Source organism: Heterodontus francisci, chromosome 3 (genome assembly GCF_036365525.1).
Source record: "Heterodontus francisci isolate sHetFra1 chromosome 3, sHetFra1.hap1, whole genome shotgun sequence".
NCBI classification, from domain to species: domain Eukaryota; kingdom Metazoa; phylum Chordata; class Chondrichthyes; order Heterodontiformes; family Heterodontidae; genus Heterodontus; species Heterodontus francisci.
This window is the reverse complement of record NC_090373.1, coordinates 118,687,055-118,713,817: the sequence shown is the minus strand read 5'-3', so window position 1 is coordinate 118,713,817 and position 26,763 is coordinate 118,687,055. Positions and strand designations below refer to the sequence as shown.

The 26,763-nt window shown below is 42.4% G+C and overlaps 1 protein-coding gene across 2 annotated transcripts in view; it reads right to left on the bottom strand.

Moving 5' to 3' along the window:
- Positions 1-614: 614 nt before the first annotated feature.
- Positions 615-26,763, bottom strand: part of scara5 (scavenger receptor class A, member 5 (putative)) — a 314,240-nt gene continuing 288,091 nt past the window's right edge. For both annotated transcript variants that reach the window (XM_068025691.1, XM_068025686.1), the window contains exon 9: positions 615-1,581. In XM_068025691.1, coding sequence (XP_067881792.1) covers positions 1,445-1,581 — 137 coding nt within the window. In that variant the 3' untranslated portion in view covers positions 615-1,444. The remainder of the gene's footprint in view (positions 1,582-26,763) is intronic.

Sequence of the window (26,763 nt, the reverse complement as noted above, 5' to 3'; positions counted from 1 at the left end):
ACCTTCCCTCCAACACTTTCTGACAATGTTTCAGCAGCTACTGTAGCATGAATGCACCTCCCCTTTAAGAGGGGAAGACTGCCTTTAAAAAGTGCAGGCTAGCTGTACTTCATGCTAGCTACACAGTCCCATGTTGAATATGCAGCCAATCAGTAGCACATTTTGCATTGGGCTGCATGCCACAATCATTGAGATGAGCAGGCAGCATGAAGTTTACACGCTGTCTGCCTCAACTTGTCTGGGTGCAGGGTAATTGTGCATTGTAATCCCTGTGCCTGAAAACAAGACGAATCCAATTCTTAACCAAAATTATTTCCTCTAGAGGGGGAATCCAGAACAGGAGGACATAATCTTGAAATTAAAGGCAGACGATTCAGGAATGAAATAAAAACAAGAAATGCTGGAACCACTCAGCAGGGCTGGCAGCATCTGTGAAAAGAGAAGCAGAGTTAACGTTTCGGGTCAGTGACCCTTCTTCGGAACTAGCATCCGCAGTATTTTGCTTTGATTCAGGAATTAAATCAGGAAGAACTTCACAATGAAGCTAGTAGAAATCTGGAACATTCCCCCCCCTCCCCCCTCAGCCCCCTTCCAAAAAGATTGTGGATGTTTGGGTCAATTAGAGCTTTCAAAGATTGAGATAATAGATTTTTTTTTAGGTCACAAGAAATATGGAGTAAATGCAGGTAATTTGAGTTGAGGTTTAGATCAGCTATGATCGAATTGAATGGTGGGACAGGTTTGAGGGGCTGAATGGCCCATCCATTGTTCCTATGTTCTTACGTTGCAACAGCTAAGATTAGGAAATTGCCATGTGAGAAGCCACAGGCACAATTTACTTCATTCCATTGTTGCAAAGTATGTTGGAGGATCAAGATATTGCACTACTGCACAACTAAAGATGGTTGATCCTTAAACAAAACTGTGTCATTGTGCTCTGGGTAAGACCAAAATCACTACCTCAAACCTATAAGTGAATGGATCATTTTAAGAAGCATCTTGGAAAAATAAATATTGGTACGGCAAATTAGTGAATACAGATTTAGTTTGGACATTTGGAATACCAATCTACCCTAGATCGTCCCTGCATACACTTGCATAATAGTAGGAACAAATGACAGCTGTAGCATTTCTTCTATTGCTGCTTTTCAGCACTAATTCCTGCAACATGCACATAAAATCAGCGCTCATATTCTTCAGTGCATAAAATGGTGGTTATCAAATGATATGACTACATTTATATCAATGGTCTTGTCTTTTTCACACATAATACTTTTTTGAATATAATTGCTTTACACTGATGATGTGGCATAAAATGACAAAATTATGTAAAGTAGAGAATAGGTTTGCTTTTGATAAGGTTTTTAACAGTAGAAAATAAATCAAAGCAGAAACAAATACCATTTAAAATGAACAATGAAATATTAAAGGTTCCCTTTCTGAATCAGTCAATCTTGCAGATAACCCCTGCATCCTCTGCATGCCCACAGTTAGTCTTTCCCCATCCTGAGAATTTGCATTGAAGAATTGTGTCTTCTGCTCCTGTACAGTCAACATCATCCATCCAGATAGGGCCAGACCCTGCAAACAATCAATCCATTCCTTTTAGTGCTCAAGTGGGCTTTCTTTTAAAAATACTTTCAGCCAAAATTCTCTTTGCAAACATAAAATTAAATCAAAAGGACTCAATACTTTGGGGTGAATAACTTTGAATATGAAATCACATCTTCCAAATTTGTCTTAAATGTGATGGCAATTTTCAACTCTGTTACTTACTGATCTTCCCATAATATTTAACGCTAGTGCCCCTGATTAAAAGTGCTGATAGTTTCTGGCAACAATAAACATTTGTGTGCCAGATTTAAGATTCTAGAATATTTGTCCTGCGTATGATCAGGACTAAATTGAATTAGTCCAAAGTTGTCTAAAATATGCCTTTTTCAGCCTTTTTAGGAAGTCACAAAATTGGTACTGTTTCCATGATTTCAGCTTGGGGTCAACTTTAGGTTTCAAAATTCCATATTTTCTAGTGAGCACTCTTGGTCACTTGTCTGGAAGTAAAGTGGATTGACAAGGAGCTGCATGGTGAGTTAATCATGTGGAAACTTCCTGCATGTGAACGGTGAACTAATTTTTATCCTAAAGTCAATTGATTGGGACCAGTTTTGGTTACTTCACTAAACACCTAAATTTGCCCTGTGAATATACTTCATATTTGCTGTGGCTGATGCATATTTAGAAAAAAATTGCACTCCGAGTCGCAGGGGCACAAGGTGTACCTCCACACAGATATGTTACAATTTTTTTGTGTCACTGGAAGTTCACCACACCTCCAACCTCCACCACCATCCCCTCGTTGGGATCTTACTGTGCATGGGTTGGCCGCTGTGTTGCTTACATTACAATAATAAACTTATATAACATGATAAACTTCAAGCAAAGTAAGTCAAAGTATTTTTCAATGTCAAACAAGTCCAGCTCTTTCTTTTAAATATTTCAATAATTAATTGTAAATACAAATCAGTACAATTCAGAATGCAGCTGAAACCATGGGCTGGATTTTATTGTACTTGGCAGCCTTCCGACACAGAAGTGCCACTGCCAAGCCCCTGTGATATTACACGCGGGGGCTCATTTAAATAGAGGGGGCAGAGCGGTCACCCATGATGACGCAGAGGGGGCAGCCACCATGTCCCTGGCAATGGCGTCCGGCGCCACCGTGCAGGCGCCAACGTCATTTTAAAGGGCTTCAAGACCTTCAGTAACATTTCAATATTTAAAGGTCCTGGTTTCTGGGAAATAACAATAACATTTTATTTCCACTCTAAATCCTGTCTCCCACCCCCAATGGGTAATTTATATACAAATTGCCCTCTCCACCGCCCCCCCATAATAAACTGTTTTTGATCTCCCAAACTTTTGCCCCCGAAACTTGTTCCCTTTGACCCTCAACCCCTTCCCACCATCCCCAAAGCCAATAAAAATTGTTTTCCCCACTCCCCCACCCCTCCTGCCCTGAAAATTCTATTCCTCCCCCATCCCCAACAGGTTCTGAAGGCGCATGAGGTGCGATCGGCGGCCATAAAATTGGCATGGGACGGCCGCCGCCAGCAGGTAGATTAATTTAAATCTAATTTATGTTAATTTAAATATTTAGCTGAAGGCCTCATCGCCAGGCGGCGGCGGGGGAGCCGCATAAGGTCCCCCCGCCGGCTCTCAGGCAGAAAGATAGCCAGGGACCAGAGCAGGGAAGAGGTAAGTCGGAGGTTGAGACCGGCCTCTCCCCGCTGAATGGGCCCCCCATCCCGCCACAACCCACAACGTCGAGGGGCTAGTAAAATTCAGCCTCGTATCTTCCAAATTTGTCTTAAGTTTAATGCCTGTGTTCAATCAGTTATTTGGTGATCTTCCCACAGTATTTAATGCTAGTGTTCCTGATTCAAAGTGCTGATAATTTCTGGGAAAATAAACATAACTTTGTGTGCCAGATTCAAGACACTAGCATATTTACACAAGTACACAATGAGAATGCTGAATGGGAAAGGATGGCTAAGAAATCTGATGGCGCTGTGCCTGTTTTTCAGGTGTTAAATGGGCAGTTAAGTTTCCAATATGGCAGACAGAAAATACGCACTCATTTATAGCCGCAAGTGCGCTACTGCCATATAATCTTGAAAATAGGCATCCGGGGCCCATACCTGAAACAGGCATTAAGCCTTATGCATATGCACATAAGGGAATTGATGCCTGTTTGAGGCCCCCTGTGCAAAAATGGATTGCCAAATAGCCTGTGTTCAGGAAAACTAGAATTAGACATGCATTCAGCGGTTCTTCCAGGCACTGCTCGTTTGCCACCAAAAAGATAAATTTCTTAAAAATACTTAACTCAATGTAGAGCTGGGAGGTGAAGGAGTGCTCATGATTATTTTTAGTATTGCTAGTTCTAACTTTATCATGAGCCTTAATTTTAAGTATTGTATCAGTTTTAATCTCACCATTTATCCATGGAGTTCCATACTTTGAAACCCCTAGGAATACATGTATTTTTGTATTCTATGCATCTCATATTTGAAGATTTCCCATTGACCTGCAAGCCTGTTTGCTAATAGCTCTGTTTAGTTCATTTGAGCCAAATCCCTTCTCAAATTGCTGAATTTTGAATTTAATTGCAGGGTGACATATTTTAAATATTTACAACAGTTTCAGACAGACAGATTGGCAGTCTTGCCGGCTCTCAGGCAGACAGGCAGACAGGCAGCCAGGGACCAGAGCAGGGAAGAGGTAAGTCTGACATGGATGGGGTTGTTGGGGGATGGTTGGACAACAGTGGGTGGGAGAAGCACTCCTGTTCCTCCTGGCTAACAAGCAGTGCTGTAAAGGCATTAACCCCTTCACTCCTCCCTTCAAGCTGCCGAGTTTCTGGAGGCACGAGATCGCTCTGTGCATGCTCTGTGTTGTCAGAGACACTCCGTTTTTAAAATAACCCTCAAGTAGCTATCTTATAAGTGATAGGATTTATTAGTATTACTAAGGTTTAAATTAGTAATGTAAGTGGTGAGTAGAGGCATTAATTAAAAAATATTTTTAAAAAAATCTAATTTATTAAACAATGAATCAAATAGTTAATTAAAACACAATAAAGATGTCAGGATAGGTGATGTGTTGCAGCTGCAGTATGTGGGACCAGGTGGACACCAGTGTGATCCATAGCAACCACATCTGCAGTAAGTGTCTGCAGCTCAAGGAGCTTCAGCTCAGAGTCTGTGGGCTGGAGGCCGAGTTACAGACATTGCGATGCATCAGGGAGGGGTAAGTTACCTGTTCACTTTGTTCCAGAAGGCAGTAGCACCCGTTATGATAGTATCTTCTGATTTGGTCAGGGACAGTGGGTGTGACTGTAAATGAGGCAGGTAAGGGGATCACGAAGGAAGAAGTAGAGGAGCCTCAGCCCTTGCAATTGTCCAACAGATTGTCTTTCAGCTTGTATGGATGAGGGCAAGAGTTGCAGGATGGTTGAGCAAACTGACCATAGCACCATGGTACAAGAAGCCATTCAATTTGGGTTAGTAAATAGGAATGTAGTGGTCGTAGGAGATAGTATAGTCAGGGGGATAGACACCATTCTCTACAGCCAAGAATGAGACTCCAGAAGGCTGTGTTGCCTGCCTGGTGCCAAGGTTCAGGACATCTGCTTAGGGCTGAAGAGGAACTTGCAGTGGGAGAGGGAAGATCCTGTTGTCGTGGTCCACGTGGGTACCAATGCCATAGATAGGACTAGGAAAGAGGTTTTGCATACGGAGTATGAGCAGCTAGGGGCTAAATTAAAAAGCAGAGCCTCAAAGGTAATAATCTCTGGATTATTACCTGAGCCACAAGCAAATTGGCATAGGGTAAATTAGAGAGTTAAATGCATGGCTCAAAGATTGGTGTGGGAGAAATGGGTTTCAATTCATGGGGCACTGGCACCAGTACTGGGGAAAGTGGGAGCTGTACCATTGGGGCAGCCTTCACCTGAACAATGCTTGGACCAGTATTCTGGCGAGTCGTATAACTAGGGCGGTAGAGAGGGCTTTAAACTAAATAGTGGGGGCGAGGGATCAAGTGAGGGAAGATGTGATAATTTAGAGAGAGAGAAGACAAGAGAGCAAGGTAGCGATAAGAGAAATGAAAATCTGAGTGTGGCAGGAAGGGACAGAGCATACAAACCTAAGAGTGTGTCAGCAGATAAGACTCAAGGCTTCAAAAATAATAAAAAGACAGAATTAAAGGCACTCTATCTGAATGCACAGAGCATTCACAACAAGGTAGATGAATTGACAGCACAAATAGAAGTAAACACGTATGATCTAATTGCCATTACGGAGACATGACTGCAGGGTGACCAAGGCTGGGAATTGAATGTTCAAGGGTATTCAACATTTAGGAAGGATAGACAAAAAGGATAAGGAGGTGGGGTAATGCTGTTAATAAAGGTTGAGATCAGTAAATTAGTGAGAGAGGATCCTAGATTGAAGGATCAAGATGTAGAATCAGTTTGGTTAGAGCTAAGAAAAAGCAAGGGGCAGCAAACATTGGTGGAAGTTGTTTATAGGCTTCCAAACAATAGTGGTAATGTAGGGCACGGTATAAATCAGGAAAGTAGAGGTGCATGTGACAAGTGGAATACAGTAATCATGGGGGGCTTCAATCTGCATATAGACTGGGTAAACCTAATTAGCACTAATGCTGTGCAGGACAAATTCCTGGAATGTATACAGATACTTTTTTAGAATAGTATGTTGAGGAACCAACTAGAGAATGGGCAATTTTAGATCTGGTATTGTGCAATGAGAAAGGGCTAATTAATAATCTCGTTGTAAAGGAGCCTCTAGGGAAAAGTGATCATAATATGAAAGAATTTTACATTAAGTTTGAAAGTGATGTAGTTCAATCTGAAACTAGGGTCTTAAATCTAAACAAAGCAAACTACAAAGGTATGAGGGACAAGTTGGCTGTGGGGTAGATTGGGAAACTACATTAAAAGGTATGATGGTAGACAGGTAATGGCTAGCAGTTAAAGAATTAATATGTGGTTTACTACAAATTTACATTCCTTTGTGGCACAAAAACCTACAGGAAAGGTAATCCAACAATGGCTAACAAGAGAAGTTAAGATTGCATTAGATCAAAGGAAGAGGCTTATAAAGTTGCCAAAAAAAAAGTAGTAAGCCCGAGGATAGGGAGTAATTTAGAATTCCGCAAAAGAGGTCCAAGACACTGATAAAGAGAAAATAGAATATGATTCCCCTGGCTCGGAGGTGGGTCTAGAACCAGTATACACAGTCTCAGAATAAAAGCTAGGCCATTTGGGACTGAGAATGAGGAAGAATTTCATCACGCAGAGGGTGGTGAATCTGTGGAATTCTCTACCCCAGAGGGCTGTGGAGGCTCAAGGCTCATTGAGGATGTACAAGACAGAGATTGAAAGGTTTCTAGATATTAAAGATATCAAGGGATATGGGGATAGTGCAGGAAAATGGTATTGAGGTAGAAGATCAGCCATGATCTAGTTAAACGGCAGAGCCGGCTCGAGAGACCGAATGGCTTACTCTTGCTCCTATTTCCTATGTTCCTAACCCAGTCTTCAGGCATTAAAACTAAAAGTTAAGTTGAAATGGTGCTATGCATCTACCTTAAAATGTTTTAGTGACCAACCGCCCTCCTTAGAGGGGTTTAGTTGCCTGCCCCCAATCCACCTCCATTCAAACTGGAAGTGGCTTGGTTGGAGGTGGGTTGCTCATTTTAAAAATTTGAATTCCCCGCCCACCCAGGCTAAAATTAACCCCCCCCACCCCCCGCATCCCCCCACCAGCCCCAATATCTTTCACTTTTCATTACGTTTCCTATTTTTATGCCAAACCTATGTGTGGTCACTATGTCATTGGTTTTCTATCCTCATATCAGTTATTCGCCTCAATTCATTTACCAGAACTAAATCACCTCTTTCCTTTTGGATTAGACACATATTCATCTAGAAAGCAGTCCTGGATGCATTGTAAAAATTGATTCTGGCATGCATTACCTTTATTGCAGTCACGATTAATAGACTTTAATTCAATAAAGGAAAAACAAAATGGCATTTGGATTTTCAGCAGGCTATTATCCAAAAGTTACCTCAATAGTTACTCTCCCACATCCAACCTCCCCACTGCCCATTTAAAAAGGCACTACCCTCCCTGACCCAGTTCAGAAACACTGTAGCCTATACAACTGATCACTTTTCACAGAGACACCGGCTCAGAAATTACACTGCATAGCACCTGAAACATGGGCATTATGTGGCCCCAAAATGGCGGGCTGGAAGTGTGGCGCCCACTAGGTAAGATAAGGACAAATAAGTGGTGTCCTTTACCCAAGGACTTACTTGCCTACAATCCAATAGCAGCCCAATTTTTTTCCAGTCCTGTCCAATCTCTCAATAGTGCAACGCCAACTCTATGAGTGGGGTTTGATGGCCAATATCAAGAACACCTCAGAACTCACAGCTGGAATTTTATGCACCCCACCCCACCCCCACCCCCGGGAGCGGGCAGGGGGTCATAAAGTTGAGTAGGGCGTGGGGTTGCTGTTCCCGTCACCTACCTGCCCCGCTGCAGTTTTACCAGTGGCAGGGGTAGTGGCAAACGGCCCGCATACCCCAGGCCAATTAAGGCCCTTAAGTGGCCAATTAATTGCCACTTAAGGCCCTCCACCTGCTGCCGCTGATATATTACCAGTGGTGGACGACCACTTCACCATTTAGGGAGGCCGCCCATTTAAACCTGGCAGCGTCCTAGCGGGCTGGGGGGCCCTCCTGATCAGGCACCTTAAGGCTCATGGAGGGCCCCCCTCGCAACAAAAGCTGTCCCACTGGAACACCTTTCCCCACCCTCTTGAGTGACCCCCACACCCCTTGCCAGGGCCCAGCTGATTGTCCCTGGCAAGGCTCTGCTCAAATACCTCTATTGGTGGTTATCTTTCAAAATTCTATAGATTCTAGAAAGGTTCCTGCAGACTGGAAAGTATCAAATGTAATCCCAGTATTTAAGAAAGGAGGGAAAGAGAAAACAGGGAACTACAGACTGTTAGTTTGATGTCAGTTGTTGGGAAAATGTTTGAATCTATTATAAAGGATGTGATAACTAGACACTTAGAAAATAATATGATTGGGCAGTCAACGTGGATTTATGGAAACAAAATCATATTGGAGTTTTTTGAAGATGCTACTTGTAGCATAAAGTGGATGTGGTGTATTTGGATTTTCAGAAGGCTTTTGATAAGATTCCACACAAGTTAGTTATCAAAATTAGAGTACATAGGAATGGGGGTAATATAGTGCTATGGATTGAGAATTGGTTAACGGACAGAAAACAGAGAGTAGGAGTAAATAGGTCATTCTCAGGATGGCAGGCTGTGCTAGTGGGGTACCACAAGGATCAGTGCTGGGGCCACAGCTGTTCACAATCTATAGAAATGATTTGGATGTGGGGACCAAATGTAATATTCCAAATTTGCTGATGACACAAAAGTAGGTGGCAATGTAAATTGTAAGGAGGCTTCAAGGGGACTTGGACAGGCTAAGTGAATGGGCAAGAACGTGGCAGATGGAATATAATGTCTATAAGTATGAAGTTATCCAATTTGGTGGAAAAAATAGAAAGACAGAGTATTTCTTAAATAGTGAGAAGTTGGGAAGCATTGATGTCCAAAGGGAGTCCTTGTTCATGAGTCACTAAAAGCATACATGCGAAGGGAAATGTTATGTTGGCCTTCATCGCAAGGGGTTTTGAGTACAGGAGTAAAGCAGTCTTGCTGCAATTGTATAGAGCCTTGGTGAGACCACATCTGGAGTATTGTGTAAAGTTTTGGTCTCCTCATCTAAGGAAGGATATACTTGCCATAGGAGCGCAACGGAGGTTCACCAGACTAATCCCTGGGATGGCAGGATTGTCTTATGAGGAGAGATTGAGGAAACTGGGCCTGTATTCTCCAGTGTTTCAAAGAATAAGAGGTGATCTCATTGAAACTTACAAAATTCTTACAGGGCATGACAGGGTGGATGTAGATAGGATGTTTTCCCTGGCTGTTGTGTCTAGGACCAGGGGACATAGTCTCAGTAAAAAAGGTAGGCAATTTAAGAGTGAGATGAGGAGGAATTTCTTCACTCACAGGCTGCTGAATCTTTGGAATTCTCTACCACAGAGGGCAGTGGAAGCTCAATCATTGAGCATGTTCAAGACAGAAATCGATGGATCCATTATGTCATGGATACTAATGAGATCAAGGGATATGGGGATAGCGCAGGAAGGTGGCATTGACGTAGATGATCAACCATGATCTAATTGAATGGCAGAGCAGGCTCGATGGGCTGAATGGCCTCCTCCTTCTCCTATGTTCCTGTGTTCCATCTTGCCGGTCCTGGCTGGGTGCAGTCCCAGCAGTGGCCACCACTCCTCGTGGTGCTGCTGGGACTGAGGAGCTACTGGCAGCTCTTGGAGGCGGGACTTCCTGCCTCAGAGGGGTGGAAGGCCCGTCCGAGGCCAATTAAGGGCCTGGGCCAGCAAAGTCACTGCGTGGCTTCCAGGCTGGCAGAGGTGGGCTTGCCACTGACTTTTTGCAGATGGGCAGGGCCTCTGATACAAGGTAAAATTCCACCCACTATTCTGGAAAAAATTGGCACTTCCAAATTTCTAGGTATTTCTCTTCTCCAACACTTTTCATTCTGGCATTCATATCTATCTCCCTCACCTAATCATCAGGCACTCTTATCACCTTCCTACTTAGTTAAGCTGGTATGAACAAAATGAAAGCAGTTTTCAGCTGACATATATCTGTTTATCACCTCAGAAAACACCAACATCTGCACTCTCTTCCAGACTTGTAGGAAAAGGAAATAAACAAAGACTAAGATTTGAACATACAATCTTCTAGCTTAATAGGCAAGAGAACTACCACTAAGCCACAACTAATGCTAAGGGTAAGTACTCGGAGCAGGAGTTTTCTTTGCTGATGGGCAGCCTAGCCTGCTGGTTGCACATAGTGGGACATTGATGGGAAATTTTGGGCAGTATGCCCACTACATCCTGCTCTGTGCTGCTTGGGCAGCATGGACAATCATTCTTAATAAGTCATGGCAAAACTACTAAGATATTTATGTAGGTTAGTTCATGGTGTTTGGAATGGTGTTCAAAGTCTCAATTAAATGCAGACATCTGTCTTTAATCACAATTGCCTTAAAAGTCTTACAGCCAAATAATGTGTAGCCTAACACTCTAACAAAGCCATCTGTGTAGCTAATGGATATCATTTTTTCTAAAGGGAAGTAAATTGTTTTTGACATTTTTTAAAATAGCTCTCACTCGTAATGTTTTCGTTGGTTTTCTGTTTCAAATAAACCATATAAAGGGAAACATTTGCAACAATTCCACTTAGTACACTTAAATAACATTTTTGCTTTCCCTTTGCAGCGTATTCCAATTCATATCAAATGCAAAGGCAACAAATGCTGCAGAAATATTTTTTTGCAAACAGAATACTATTTGTTCTACCTGTAGAAGAAATAAATTATGTTATTTTTCTTTCATCAAACCGAGAGCTATATACTAACTGTATCACATCTTATTTGCCCACATGGGCTACATTTATGAACAAACTGGAGGAACATTCTTAACAATCAGCTTTGTTTATATCTCTTTATTTCAATGCCAAGTTCCCTTCTGGTAGATATGTAAACAAGCACAGTGGACAATCAGTAAGTTAGTATAGCAAGTACTAATTTAATTTGTTTTTGTTCCCTTTCATATTCCCACTCAGTTAATGCAAGCAATAGATGAGTAATTAGAAATGATATGCATTAGAATAGTCCTATTAGAACTAGAAAACAAATTCTGAAAAGCTTTACTAACCAGCTGGCAGTCCCTTCTACTTGTCCCTTTTGGGATGTGGACTGACTGAAAATGGCAGGTCAAAAATAGTTTGCACCTCAAGCTTTTCTCCTTGGCAAAGAATAAAAATGAAATATTAGTGTATGGGGGTGGGGCATTTCTATGAACACTGCATTTAAAGCATATTGCTGGGAAGGATCGTGAACAATGTTACTTCAGTTTTGTGGTATTATTGACCTGGGAGTGGTTAATGCATACACTTAAAAGGTAAACTTATGATATTGCACTCCCTCACCTGTCAGGGATCAAATATCAGAAATTTGGCTTTAATCCCTCTTTTTCTGCTAATTAAAATCTATGAATGCATTCCTGATGTGCACCTGGAATGTGAATTCATAAATGACCTACAAGACGTGCCTTCCGTAACCCATTACACATTGCTGGGTGATGGGAATATTTTTAGTTTTGAAGTTTTATTGCCAAATGAGTCATATAACCACCTGAATTTATGCAGATGTTTAGTTATATTGCTACAGAATGCCAAAGCTCAAGGTGCATTTGGAGCAAATTCTGCATTTGATTTGCAATTCTGGCAGAAATAACTGCTTGTAAAAGTTGAATTTTTTTGATTTGTTCATGGGATGTGGGCATCGCTGGCTAGGCTAGCATTTATTGCCCATCCCAAATTGCCCTTGAACTGAGTGGTTTGCTTTGTCATTTTGGAGGGCATTTAAAAGCTAACCACATTGTTTTGGGTCTGAAGTCAGTGTAGGTCAGACCAGCAGATTTCCATCCCTGAAGGACATTCGTGAACCAGATGGGTTTTTACAACCACCAACAGTGGTTTTATGACCATCATAAGACTAGCTTTTTTTTAATGACTTAGTAGTTGAAATTAAATTTCACTATATGCTATGGTGGGATTTGAACCTATGTCCCCAGAGCACTAGCTTAGGCGTCTGGCTTACTAGCCCAATGATAGTACCACTACACCACTGCCTAAAACACATTTAAGTCTTAAATGAAGTCTAACTCTAGCCCATTTTGAATACTGGATAAAACATGGCACTTCCACAATGAGACCCGGAAACTGACTGACTCAAGGTGCTAAAACTAAGACAGGCGGCACAGTGGCGCAGTCTATGCCATGCTTTCTGAGGAGGCTTCTGCAGATGATGAGATGGCAAAAAAGGCGATTCTCGCTGCGTATGAATTAGTCCCTGAAGCTTACCGACAGAAATTTCGGAACCTCCGGATATTGTCTGGGCAGGCTTACATAGAATTTGAGAGGGTAAAGCAAATTAATTTTGATCGTTGGATATGGGCATTAAAGATGAAAACATATGAGAACCTTAGGGAACTAATGCTCCTGGAAGAATTTTAAAATTCTCTCCCTTCATTGGTAAGCACCCATGTAGAGAACCAGAAGGTTTCAATAGCCAGACAGGCAGTGGAAATTGCTGATGATTATGAGCTTGAAGCCCAAACCCTTTTTCTATCACCCCACAAACCCAAGAAGGATAGAAGGTGGGAGAGTGAAAGGAAGGCAAGTAGCTGGGGACAAGAAGGGACAGCTGGGAAGGCCCCAGGATCTCCTCCTCGGGCCAGAAAGGAAGATGCTGAAGGTGGAAGTGAGGTCTGCAAGCCTAAGTATTATCATTGGCACAAGGTGGGACATCTTCATGCAGAATACTGGAAATCACGAGGTAAACCCATGGGACTTATTGGGGTACACAAACCCAATGCAGAGAAAGGGGCCCTGACCAAAAGTACAGCAGATCAGACTGTAGGTCTGGCAGCATCTGTGGAGAGAGAAGCAAAGTTAATATTTCAGGTCTGTGACCTATCATCAGAACTGGAGAGAAGAGCAGAACCTCTTCAAGGTAGGCATTCCTGGAGGAGAAGTGGCAGTGAACTAAACACTAAAATAAAAGCAAAATACTGCAGATGCTGGAAATCTGAAACATAAACAAAAAGTGCTGGAAAAACTCAGCAGGTCTGGCAAAATCTGTGGAGAGAGAAGCAAAGTTAACATTTCAGGTCTGTGACCTTTCATCAGAATTGGAGAGAAGAGCAATTCTGATTAAAGGTCAGAGACCTGAAACGTTAACTTTGCTTCTCTCTCCACAGATGCTGCCAGACCTGTTGAGTTTTTCCAGCACTTTTTGTTTTTGTTTCAGATTTCCAGCATCTGCAGTATTTTGCTTTTAGATCTGACTGTAGCTTTGACATCAGTTGTAAGGCTAAATAAAAAAAAATGAGTGTAGGGGTTGAGACTAAGATACCTGAGAGTTATAGGGAATTCTTGTTGAAAGGAAAAGTAACTGCTTATCCCTCACGTGATGCAGGCAAACCTATAGTTATACTTAGGGATACAGGAGCAACCCAAACTCTCTTGCTGGGGAAAGGCATAACATTTCCAACAGAGAGCACACTGAATGCTAAAGTATTAGTGAATGATATTGGCAGGGAGTATGTATCCATACCTTTGTACTGGGTTCACCTCGAGTGTGACCTAATATCTGGAATGGTAAATGTAGGAGTTGTCCATAGTTTGCCAGTAGATGGAGTTGACCTACTCCTGGGGAATGATTTGGCCAGAGCAAAAGTAATAGCTTCTCCCATAGTCACAGAATGACCAAGTGAAGTTAAAGAGACAGAACGGTTACAGGATAAGGCTCCAGGAATTTTTCCTTCATGTGTAGTAACCCGAGCAATGGCTAAACAAGTTCCATTGTCGGAGTTAAAATTGGCAGCACAGACAGATAGCCGATTATCTGAAACTTTCTTTGGGGATTTGGATAATCCAAAGGAAATGTTTAATAAATCTTCTTTGATCAAAGCTCAGCAAGATGATCCAGAGTTAAATAAAGTGGCACAATCAGCTTAAACAGAGGCTGAGGCAAAACGAGTTCCAGAAGGCTATTATATTAAAGATGGCATACTGATGAGTAAGTGGAGATCCCCTCACAGACCTGCAGACAAAGACTGGACAGTTGTTCATCAGATAGTGGTACCGCCAAAGTATCGCCAGGAACTATTAAGATTAGCACATGAAATTCCCGTAGCGGGACATGTGGGGATCCAGAAGACCAAATCACGTATAAGTCAACATTATTACTGGCCAGGTCTTTCCAAGGACGTGGTGCAGTTTTGTAAAACATGCCATACGTGCCAGATTGGGAAAACTGCAAACTGGCGCCTTTAATTCCCACACCAGCTATTGGGGAACCATTTAGTAGGATGTTGGTAGACTGTGTAGGACCTTTACTGAAAACAAAAGCGAGACACCAATATATACTCACTATCATGGATAGGGCCCCTCGGTTCCCAGAGGCCATTCCCTTGAGAGCAATTTCTGCTAAGGTAGTGATAGAGAAGTTAATCCAGTTCTTCACTCAATATGGATTACCGATTGAGGTTCAGTTGGATCAAGGTTCCAATTTTATGTCTAAAATATTTCAAGAAGTTATGGGTAATTTAGGTATAACACAGTTAAAGTCTTCAGCAGACCACCCACGGACAAAGGGAGCTTTAGAAAGGTACTATCAGAACCTCAAAACAATGATCAGAGCACACTGTCATGAATATCTCCGTGATTTGGCTAAAGGGCTAGAATTTCTTTTGTTTGCCACCAGGGATTCACCTACTGAGTCGACAGATTTTAGTCCTTTTGCATTAGTTTACGGACATGAGGTAAGAGGTCCTCTAAAACTAATTAAAGAAAGGTTTTACAACAGAGGGATGAATCTTCTGTGTTCTGTGTTCCAGGAACAGTTCATGAGAGCTTGCAAAGTGGCTCAGGAACATCTTAAAGCTTCCCAAACAACTATGATGAAATCAGCAGACAAGCATGCTAAGACCCAAGCATTTCAACCAGGGGATGAAATGTTAGTATTACTACCTTTACAGGGTGAACCATTGAAAGCATGGTTCAGTGGTCAAGAGAATTGGTAAGGTATTTGATTGACACCCTGGATTGCTGGAAAAAGAATCGACTGTGTCATAACAATATGTTAAAACCATATTATCGCCGGGGAGAGAATTAGCAAGCGCAGGTATGTCAAGTAGTAGGGACAGTGAATGACGAAAGGGATGGTGAGGATGAGACAGAACGAGGAATAGGTAATTTTCAAATTGAACTTCCAGTTAGCTAATACTGAATTGCTGGGGAGATTAGACACTATGCTTCCATATTTAGATGCAGAACAATAAGAAGACCTAACAAGGCTACTCACAGCATTTAAAAGCATCTGTAGGGATAAACATAGAAACATAGAAAATAGGAGCAGGGGTAGGCCACTTTGCCCTTCGGGCCTGCTCCACCATTCAAAAAAGATCACGGCTGATCGTCTAATTCAGTACCTGTTCCCGCTTTCTCCCCATTTCCCTTGATCCCTTTGGCATTAAGAAATATATCTATCTCCTTCTTGAATATATTTAATGACTTGGCCTCCACTGCCTGCTGCAGTAGAGAATTCCACAGGTTCACCACAATCTGAGTGAAGAAATTTCTCCTCATCTCGGTTCTAAATGGCATACCCCGTATCCTGAGACTGTGACCTCTGGTTCAGGATGTACAACCTTAGCCATACATGTTGTGGTTGTAGGGGAATCCGTTCCTATAAAATAGCATCCTTACTGCTTAAGTCCAGAGAAACAGGCCCAGGTAAAAGCAGAAATCCAATACATGATGGAAAACCACCTAATAGAACCCAGTCAAAGCAGCTGGAGTTCACTAGTAGTATTAGTGCCTAAACCTGATGGTTCAATTAGACTTTGCATTGACTACAGAAAAGTTAATGCAGTAATAAAGACAGACTCCTACCAAATCCCTCGCTTGCAAGACTGTATTGACAAAGTGGGCAGTACCATGTTTCTTACAAAAATAGATTTGTTAAAGGGATACTGGCAAGTTCCTTTAGCACCCCGAATTAAAGAAATATCAGCTTTTGTCACAATGGATGAGTTTTTCCTGTGCCAAGTGACACCATACAGGCTACGGGGTGCACCAAAAACTTCCCAGGGAGTAGTGAACCCAGTGGTAGGCAGTGTTCCTAACCATGTAGTTTAACTTGATTATGTGCTGGTCTATAGGGACACTTGGAAGGAACATTTGAAACAACTAGAAGCTCTGTTTTAAAAATTACAATCTGCTGATTTAGAAATAAACCTTGCCAAAAGTAAATTCGCAAAAGCAAGAGTGACCTACCTCAGGCATATAGTGGGGCAAGGACAAGTGTTGCCAAAAACAGCAAAAGTACAAGCATTGGTGGATTTCACCACCCCAAGGAATAAGCGAGAAATCATGAGGTTCTTGGGGATGTGTGGTTTCTTCTGAAAGTTTGTACCAAATTTCAGCCCTGTAGCTGCTCCACTAACAAATTTGCTACAGGAAAAGAAAACCAAGGTAGTGTGGTCAGGGGAGTGACAAGCATCTTTTGAGATGCTGAAGGTCATTTTGACTAATGAACCAGTGTTGGCTGCTCCAAATTTCACGAAGCCCTTCAAGGTAGCAATTGATACTAGTGACCTGGGGGGTCAGTGCAGTCCTGTTACAAAATGATGAATCAGGCATAGAAAGGCCAGTGGGACACTTTTCAAAAAAACTAAATCAACACCAAAAAAGATATTCCACAGTGGAAAGATAAACCTTAGGGCTATTATTGGCTCTTAAGCATTTTGAAGTCTATGTCTGCCACAACCACAGACAGACACTGGTATATTCTGATCATATCTCCCTAGCATTTGTGGAAAAATTTAAAAACCATATGCCAGACTATTCTAATGGTGTTTACTATTACAGCCCTACCACTTAAAGATTGTCCACATTGTGGGCAAAAATAATATTATTGCAGATGCTTCATCGTGAATTTAACTGTGTTTGTTATATGAGTGCAAAGATGGTACTAAACAAAATTGTATTAACTACGGGGAAATAGTAAATGGGGATGAGTGTGAAAATATGTGTTTTAAAATGTTTTCAACTTCTGTTTTTTTATAAAAGCAAAATACTGCGGATGCTGGAAATCTGAAACAAAAACAAGAACTTTACTTTCATTTTCAGTCATTTTTAGTTATTTTTTCTTCCTTTTTTTTGGCATTCCTTTTTACATTTTTTACAATCTTTTTTTGTATTTATTTCAGTTCATCTTAGTTTGTTCAGTTTGCTCACCCACTGTTTTTTTCAGGTTGCTTTTCTTCAGGTTTGCACTTGCTGATGTTCAATATTCAGTATATTCACACCTAATCTGTACTAATGCTTTGTCTTTCAACACACCATTAACATATTGTTTGCCTTTGCTCCGTGACCTTTTGGTCAGCTATGTGGCCTGGTCCAATCTGCACCTTCTCCTTTGTTATCTCTTGCCCAACCCCCACCTCACTTGTTTATAATCTGTGACTTTTCTAATATTTGTCAGTTCCGAAGAAGGGTCACTGACCCGAAACGTTAACTCTGCTTCTCTTTCCACAGATGCTGCCAGACCTGCTGAGTGAATCCAGCATTTCTTGTTTTTGTTTCTGTTTTTTTATACATTGTAATGAAAAGCATTTAAAAATGGCATTTCATTTCTCCAAGGGTGGAGGTGTTGCGAGTGTTTCAATTTTTTTGTTAACTTTTGTGCATTTGTGTTTTTAAACTGAAAAGGATTCCATAAATGTTGAAACTTTTGGTGTTTTTTTTTAAAGGAGGTCACCAGAAGGTTTGGACTGAGTTTGAACTGTAAACAGTTACTGGAAGGCACCTGTTTTCAAATAACCCAGCAGGGGTTGTTTTTGATTTGGGAAGATGTTTATGAAGAAATGACAAACCAAGATATATGGTTGTCAGGAGGCTTGCTTTCTGGAAAGTTTTAGTTTCAATTTGAACTGTTAAAAAAGTCAGCTGTTTTTTTTTGCCTGCAACAGAAAAGAATACCAGCTCATCTCTCTCTCTCGAAAGGAAACCTTGTATTCCAATGTGTCAGTTTCCTGTTTCCTCCTGTATTTGAAGAAACCCTGCATGTTTAAAGGAACCTTGCATATCGAATGTGTGGGAACCAAAACCTTGTTGCTGCATTCCTGCTTTAAGATCGATTATGAGCCTTTGGTAGCTGCATATCTTGGAAAGCCTACCCAAACTGATCTTCAACATCGCTTGAAAGCACTGTTTTAGGAAGATCCCAGTGACAGCCATCGTGAGGCATTTGGGGCACCAAACCAAAACAAAGGACATCTTTTCACACCTTTTCAGCCAAAGTGTTTTTTCTTTTCCTTCTGTTTTCTTTGTAACAGCTGCAAACAATGATCCCTTTTATTTTTTTCCCAGTTAACCAGTGTGTCTGTATGTGTGTATGGGTGAGGGCTAGATAAATAAGGGGCTTTAATATTTCAATTTTTGTGTATGTTTTATTTCATTATTGGGTAAGATTTGGTTTATAATAAACTGATAATTTTGTGGTTTATTGAAGAAACCTGGTTGGTGTGCTTTATTCTGGGAAAGATAGAGTATATGGTTGACCGTATCGGTAAGTGGGAAAATCTAAATATATGTTGTGACCAGTGTAGAAGTGGGATTGAATTAACAGTGCACTCCTTCTACCTCAGTTGCAACAGCCTGCAGACACCTCACATCCTCATCTGAGCAGGCAACACTCAAACTTACCCTCAGCCTATTTCCCTCATGTTCCAATGCCTCACAGTGACTGCCCCAAATGTTGTCCTTTCCTCCTCTGCACACAAGCCTTACCAACACTCACACCTCCCCACTTTCCCTCCTTGCAGGAGAGGGGAGCGCACAACTTAGCAAGAGGCAGAGATGCAGGGTGGGGGGAGGTGGGGGAGTGGGCCTCCAGTGACAGACATCTTGTCAGCTATTGGCAATGCATGCCAATCTGGTCCACTGAGAAGGAGGTCTTGTTCCACGAAGATGCAGATGTCAGCACCGACCTGCCTTGACAGCCTGAGTCTCCTGAGGCACCAGTGCTCAGACATATTGAGAGAGCTGCTCCTCTGCTTGTAGACCCTGTATTAGGGGTCTCGTCTCCTTTTAGCTGGATTTTCATGGCCGTCCGCTCTGCCCTGAGGACGTGCATATGGCTAAGGAGAAGGTAGTCAGTGCTGCTGCTTGGAGCAGTTGGCGGTGGTGAGTTGCCTGCCCTTGACCTTCAGCTGAAGTAGAGTGTGGAACCGTAATAGCTGCTCTCATGCCACTCTGAAGGCTGGCAGCAATAGTGCAGCTGAAGGTGGGTGAAATGCTAGACAGGGTGAAGTGCCTTCCAAACAGTTGGCAATCACCTGTCAAGCAGTGAAAGGACTCTCTGAGAGAAGAAGTGCTTTAAACAGCAGCCTCTCATCTGGCCAGGGCTGGAGCACTTCAATATGACTGATCAAAGCTTTCATCGCTTGTCAATTTCACTGTAGAAGTTCTTCCTGCTGTGTACATGCCTTCTTCAACCTGCCAACACAGGGTTGAATTTAATTGGCCCCTTGGTGGATGGGCTAGGAGGTGGGGGGCTCCATAGCATTGTGGTAGGGGTGGGGGGGGGGGGGGCAGACGGTCCATCACCTTCCTGTCACAACATGATTAAGTCAGGGGCGGGAAAGGCCGAAGATGGCCTTCCCCTCCAGAGGCCAATTGAGGCCCTTAAGTGGCCTGTTATCAGCTAGTTAAGGGCCTCTTCCTGCCACTGCTGCTGGAATTAAGTCAGCTGCAGGAAGGGGCATCTGCCAAGTGGGGAGGTTGCCCAATGAAACAGCAGGACTCGGTGACACTACCTCACTTACCTGGGGTCCTGATCTTCAGCCCTGGGCCTTCTATAGTACAAGAGGTGGCCACCGCTCCTGGTGGCAATGCCAATACTACTGAGCTGCTGGCCCTCTGATTGGGTGACAGCTCTTGGAGGCAGGATCCTCGTCTTTAAAGGGACAGGGATCTTGGCGCCAGGCATTTAAATTGCCCGAATGCCATTGAATCGCGCCAGGGGCTGGGGGCAGTGAGTGATGGTGGGGTGCTGCTCCGAATGACCAAGGCGGGATTCCCACCTTTTCGGTCCGGCACTGGGAGCCGTGCTGATGCGACTAAATTCAACTCATAGTGTGAAACTCCTACACTGTTGGAAAAGAAGGAATCCATTGCTCCTAATTACCTTTTTAAGTACTTTGACTGGCTTCCTGCCTCTGCCACGAGGGTTCCCTGCTGCAGTCCCAAACTGTCTCTGGGAGAGCTGGAAGGGGCGGGATCTTGACCCGATGTCCTTTTCTGCAATTTTCCTGCCCTCACAAATTTTCTGAGAAAGTTAAAATATTGGAAGTGCATTCTGGAACTTTATTGGCCAACTCGAACCTGTGCTCTGACTTTAGGGAGTGGTGAACAGAATGATTGAGTTACCTTACTAAAAAGTTATGAAATTCCTGGAGAGGAACTGTTCCAGTAACGTTGTCTTTGAATGCAATGGCATTGTCGCTATGTTCGTGGTTTCCTTTGTTCTGGTCATTGTACATAAATCCAGGTGCACTGATAGTAATAGTCAACTGCTGTTGCTATATGATAGCTGCTGAACATACAATAGCCTTAATATTCCTTACACTCCACTCATGCACAGATTGGGCAGAATCATGTAGTGCTGTGAATTTTATTATATTTGTTCTCCCCCCCCCCCCCCGCCCCCCCACTCTGTCTGAAGCTTTCATACTAACGACATCCTGGGTATGAAAAGTAATGCGCAGGATAAGGTAATTGGCATCACACACTAATAGAATTAGATCCTTTGATGATAATAAAATTGAGCAGCTAGTCATATTGGGCTTTTAAGGCAACATGTGTTCTGTCAATTACTCCCTGCATCTATGGGAATTCTACCAGTCTGTAGAATTGGACTACTCATTCTCTTTGCTTTACAGATTCATTTAAAATGTAATTAATTGAAAACCCCATTTTAAATTGAACATTAGTGACCACCTTTATGCAGTGGCAACTAATACTGTCTGACTTTTGTGAGAGAGGTCACCCGAGACTGCCGAGAAAGACCGAGTGGCAAAAATATTTAAGGCAGTGGATATGTTCACTGCTACAGATAATGCTGCAGTTCTCATTGAAGTGGGTTATAGGTCTTCATCCAGCAGCTGGCATAATTCACCATTAGTCTCTGGAGAGAAACACAGCCTTAAGAGGCATTGATGGTCAGGAAAATTTCAGCAGGATTAACTAGGTTTGTAAATTCTATGAAGTGAGTATCATTGGGTTGGAAACAAATGTCTTCTGTGATACAACACTCTGAGTTCGTCGGATCAAGTCTCTTTCATTTCTTTATCCTCTTCCTCTTCATAGCACAGGAAAACAGGACTTCCCATTCAAAAATCCTTTTCCCCAGTGCCAAATTTGAATTTGCCCAATACTCACTTTAGTGTCAGGAAACCTCTTCAGTGAAGTGTCACTACACAAAATACCAAAAAGTACTGTCCTGGGAAAGTTATAGAAGGATGCAGTTAGGTTCGACAAAAGTACCCTCCTCTACTGTCCATCGAAAAGCTTCGTCCTGTGCTGCTCGTACTGGCAATTACATTTTCCAGCATTGAATTAGGGACAGTCATTAGGAAAAATTGAAGGGAGATTTTGGCCATGCCCTATTATTCAACCCCCACCCCCTCTCCCACCATTTATATGCACTGGACCAAGCTTAAGATAGGCAGTTATTAAGACTGATGGTCTTTAGAGTGGAGACATCTGGCAATTTCTTGGGGCTTGATTGTGATCCAGATTTTTACACCTTAAAAAACTCCCTAAAGTGGGTAAAATCCTGTCCAACATTTCTATTGCCTAATATAACATTGAAAACTGAAAAGCAAATTCCTAGTCATGTGCAACAAACATACTGCACTCATTACAGGCAAAGATAAAAGGAGCCCACATGTCAGGAATTACAATAAGCTCCTGCCTCTGAAATTAAATATTAAAATAACATACTGCAGCTTTTTCTGTTCGGAAAACATACTGTGACTAGTTCCTTCAATGTGCAAAAGAAAATCTGGGAAAATTCTTAAAATCAGTGCTGCCAGCTGGCTGTAGAAATACAAAAACATTAAACATCAAAAGTGAGGTGCCATTTAACATGTAAACAATAATAAGGTAATTTAAATCCTCCTTCCACTATTGGATCACCACTTTCCATCAAGCTCAACTTTGTAGCAATTTATAGGTCACCTTTGAAGCTGACTTCTCACCTACATGGGAATCTGTCATGAAGCAGGATCTTAGAGGCCCTTTTTAAACTTCTATTGCTGTAAATCTGGATCAAATTTATACAAAATTATTACTGGCATTTTTCTGTTGACGCTTTGTCTGGTCCATTGGTTTATTGGTCCCTGTATTTTTTAAGCAAGGTTAGCTTAGTGTCCTTGGAATTAAAGTGTATAATATTCATTCTAATTTACAAAGGTGAATCAATCACATACTAACAATTACTGATTTGTTTCCATTTTAGTATGTGAGATGCTGGAAAGAATTTCTCATCCCCTCCATAATAATTTCCTGTTGTTTAACAAGGTCCTGGAAAATTATCAACTTAATTTGTGTCATTATTTTGCTTCTTTTAAAACCTACTGATCGGTGTATTTAATTCCCACCATATGGTGTTTTTAGCGTATCTGTTAATGTAGAATATATATTTATGTGAAAACATAAATCCTGCCGACAGTTTTGAAGCCAAAATTGATAATAAAGCCAAAGATCTATTCAGCTATTGATTTGGGGATATTCTTGAAGCACATCTTTCTCTGTCCTAAAAAGTACCTTTTATGAGTCCCACATGAATAGAATTTTGGGGCTTTAATGGGCTGGATTTTGCGGTCACAATAGTGGCAAACGCAAGAGCGCCGCAACTTCCGGCGATCGCAGATGTGCCAAAAAACTCAAAGTTGCGGTGCGCCTCAATTGGCTCCAGAGGAGCGTACAATGCTGGTCCTGCTGGGCCGCTCCTTAAAACAGTAGGGATCGGTACTGTGTGAATTTGGTCTAATTGCTCACAACTTGCACAGACTTTTATGTGCTTTCTGTTAGAGCTGTTATTAACAGGCGTAAAGCCTGCTGGGAATGGATCGGCCAATTAACTTTACAATAAGCAGAAGGATCTTGGAGAATCTTAGGAGAATGTAACTGACAAAACATGGAAGTGAACACATTTGATTTCATACTTGCCAAAAATCTAACTGGAATTTATTATAAACAAACTTCATCTGCAGTGTTCATGCATTCTCTTCATGAGGTTTCTGGAAATAGACTGGAATTTTACACCTCCACCCCCCCTCGCCGGGAGCAGGCTGGAGACATGGTGTCAAGCGTAAAATTGAATGAGAGGCAAGGGGATGCTGTTCCCATCGCCTACTCGCCCCTGCTGCTATTTTACCAGCAGCGGGAGAGGTTGAAAATGGCCCACCCGCCCAAGGCCAATTGAGGCCCTTAAGTGGCCAATTACTTGCTACTTAAGGGCATCCTCCTGCCACTGCTGGTATTTTACTAGTGGTACCCAGAACTTCAGCACCTGTGGAGGCCGGCTGGTAAAAGCTGGAGGCCTCCTTACCGGCCCGGGGAAGGGCCCTTCTGACTGGACACCCTGTGCCCCCAAAGGGCCCCCCCACACCCACAGCAGCACAAGCCGCCTCTGCTGGAGCACCTCCTCCTGAACAGTCCCCAACCCTTTGCCAGAGCCCAGCCGATTGTCCCCAGTGAACCCCAAAACCCCGCTAACCTTTATGGAGGCCTGTGTTCACGGTCCTCCTCTGTATGGGTGCAGACTTAGCAGGGGCCACCACTCCTGGTGGCACTGCTGCGACTGAAGAGATGCCAGTCCACTGATTGATCAGCAGCTCTTGGAGGCAGGACTTCCTCCCTCAGAGAGGCAGAAGTCCCGGCCGAGGCCAATTAAGGGCCCAGGCCTAGGACACGCAAAATTAAAGCGTGGCTTCCAGTCCCGGCAGAGACGGGCTTGTCCCTGACTTTGAAGCCGATGGACGGGGTCTCCGCCACCATGTAAAATTGAGGCCAGAGGCACGGTTGTTAATAAAGTGTCCACGTCAAAGCTCAGACCACAGATCAGTGGTTTGCACGCCATCAGCTTAAGTATCCAATGCTTCAGATTTTTCACAGAAATAAAACTAATTCAACATTTACAATTATAAAAAAACACGAACATTTTGTCGTTGACAACCTAAATGTTTTGTAAAACAAGTATGATGGTTTCAATAACCATCCATTTTGAGTTTTTTTTCTGAGTGATACCAATTTAGTATTTAGAAAATGAAATAACTACATATGTTCCGACATATGTCAGTTGCTGAACATACTCTGCATGTGTCATGTGCAATACAATGCTAGTATTGGTGATATTGGCAAAAGAATGCTCGACAAGATCATATGAAATTCTTTTGTTCCTGTTATATATTATTATATCATTCACAAAGAGCTAGGAACTAATTCTTATGTGTAAGTGTGTTCTGGGGAGATCACATTCACTGCTGCTCCGCAGTCATCTGATGTGTAACACTACACCACTCAAGAGCAGGTTCTTAGCAGGCAGCGTGACGAGCTGTATTAACCCCAAAGAGCTCCAGCCTTTCCAAGTCTATTTCTAACTTATGGGAACCAGAAGACATAATATGATGGCAGCAGGTGTCTGTGAGTAAGCCTAAAAGATTTTAAACAAATTTAATGCTGAATTAGGGATTGGGAAAAATTGACCCAAATTAGTGCCAGGAGAGAGAGAAAAAAATCTGAGTGAATCATGCGAAAACGCAAAAACAAATGTTGGCAGCACAGCAACGAATGCATACCAATATCTTCCGCTCCTACACATAGGTTACCTTTTTGGTATTTTATGGGCCCAACTCTCTCCTTAGTTATCCTCTTACTCTTCATGTATTGATAAAATATCTTTGGGTTCACCTTGATTTTGCTTGCAAATATTCTTTCATGCCCTCTCTTTGCTCTCCTAATTCCTTTTTGATTTGACCCCTCCACTTTCTATACTCCTCTCGGCTTTCTGTAGTATTGAGTTTTCGGTGTCAGACATAAGCTTTCCTTTTCTGCCTTATCTTACCCAGTACGCTCCTTGACATCCATGGGGTTCTAGATTTGGCCGCCTCACCCTTTTTCTTTGTGGGAACATGTTTACCCTGAACACCTTGAATCTCGCCTTTGAATGCCTCCCACTGTTCTGACACTGATTTACCTTCAAGTAGCTGTTTCCAGTCCACTTTCGCTAAATCACTCCTCAGTTTAGTAAAATTGGCCTTGCCCCAATTGAGAACTTTAACTCCTGTTCTATCTCTGTCCTTTTCCATAATTATGTTAAAACTGACTGAATTATGATCACTACCACCAAAATGCTCTCCCACTGCCACCCCTTCCACCTGCCCATCTTCATTTTCTAATACTAAGTCTAAAACTGCGCCCTCTCTTGTTGGACTTGTTACATACTGGCCAAAAAGGTTCACCTGAATGCACCTCAAGAATTCTGCTCCCTCAATTCCTTTCACACTAAAACTGTCCCAGTTAATACTGGGGTAATTAAAATCCCCTACTATTACTGCCCTATTGTTCTTGCAATTCTCAGAGATTTATCTACATATCTGCTGTGCTATCTCCCTCTGACTGTGGGTCTATAGTACACTCCCAGCAACGTGATTGCCCCTTTTTTGTTCCTTAGCTCAATCCATATGGCCTCATTTGATGAGCCTTCCAACATATCATCCCTCCTCAAAGCTGTAATAGTTTCCTTGACCAAAATTGCCACTCTTTTTCCTTTCTTATCCACCGCCCTATCATGTCTGAAAACCCTGTAACCACGAACATTTAGCTGCCATTCCTGTCCCTTCTCAAGCCATGTTTCTGCAATAGCTAAGATATCATATTGCCACGTGTCTATCTGTGCCCTCAGCTCATCTGCTTTATTTGCTATACTCCTTGCACTGAAATAGATACCCTTGAGCACTGCCAAACTCTTTTTTTTATTTTCTAACCCTTGTTTCTTCTGTCTTCCAGACTCATCCATTAATTTTCCGCCTTCCATTTTAATTTCTGATTTTGTCCCAGCTGAGTCTACCCTCAGGTCCCCATTGCCCTGCCAAAATAGTTTAAACCCTCCCCAACAGCACTAGCAAAACACCCCGCAAGGAACTCAGTCCCAGCTCTGTTCAGGTGCAACCCATCCAGCCTGTATAGGTTCCATCTCCCCTGGAGCCGGTCCCAATGTCCCAGGAATCTGAAGCCCTCCTTTCTGCACCATCTTTCCAGCCACACATTCATCTGTCTTATCCTTCTATTTCTATTCTCACTTGCGTGTGGCACTGGGAGTAATCCGGAGATTACTACTTCTGAGGTCCTGCT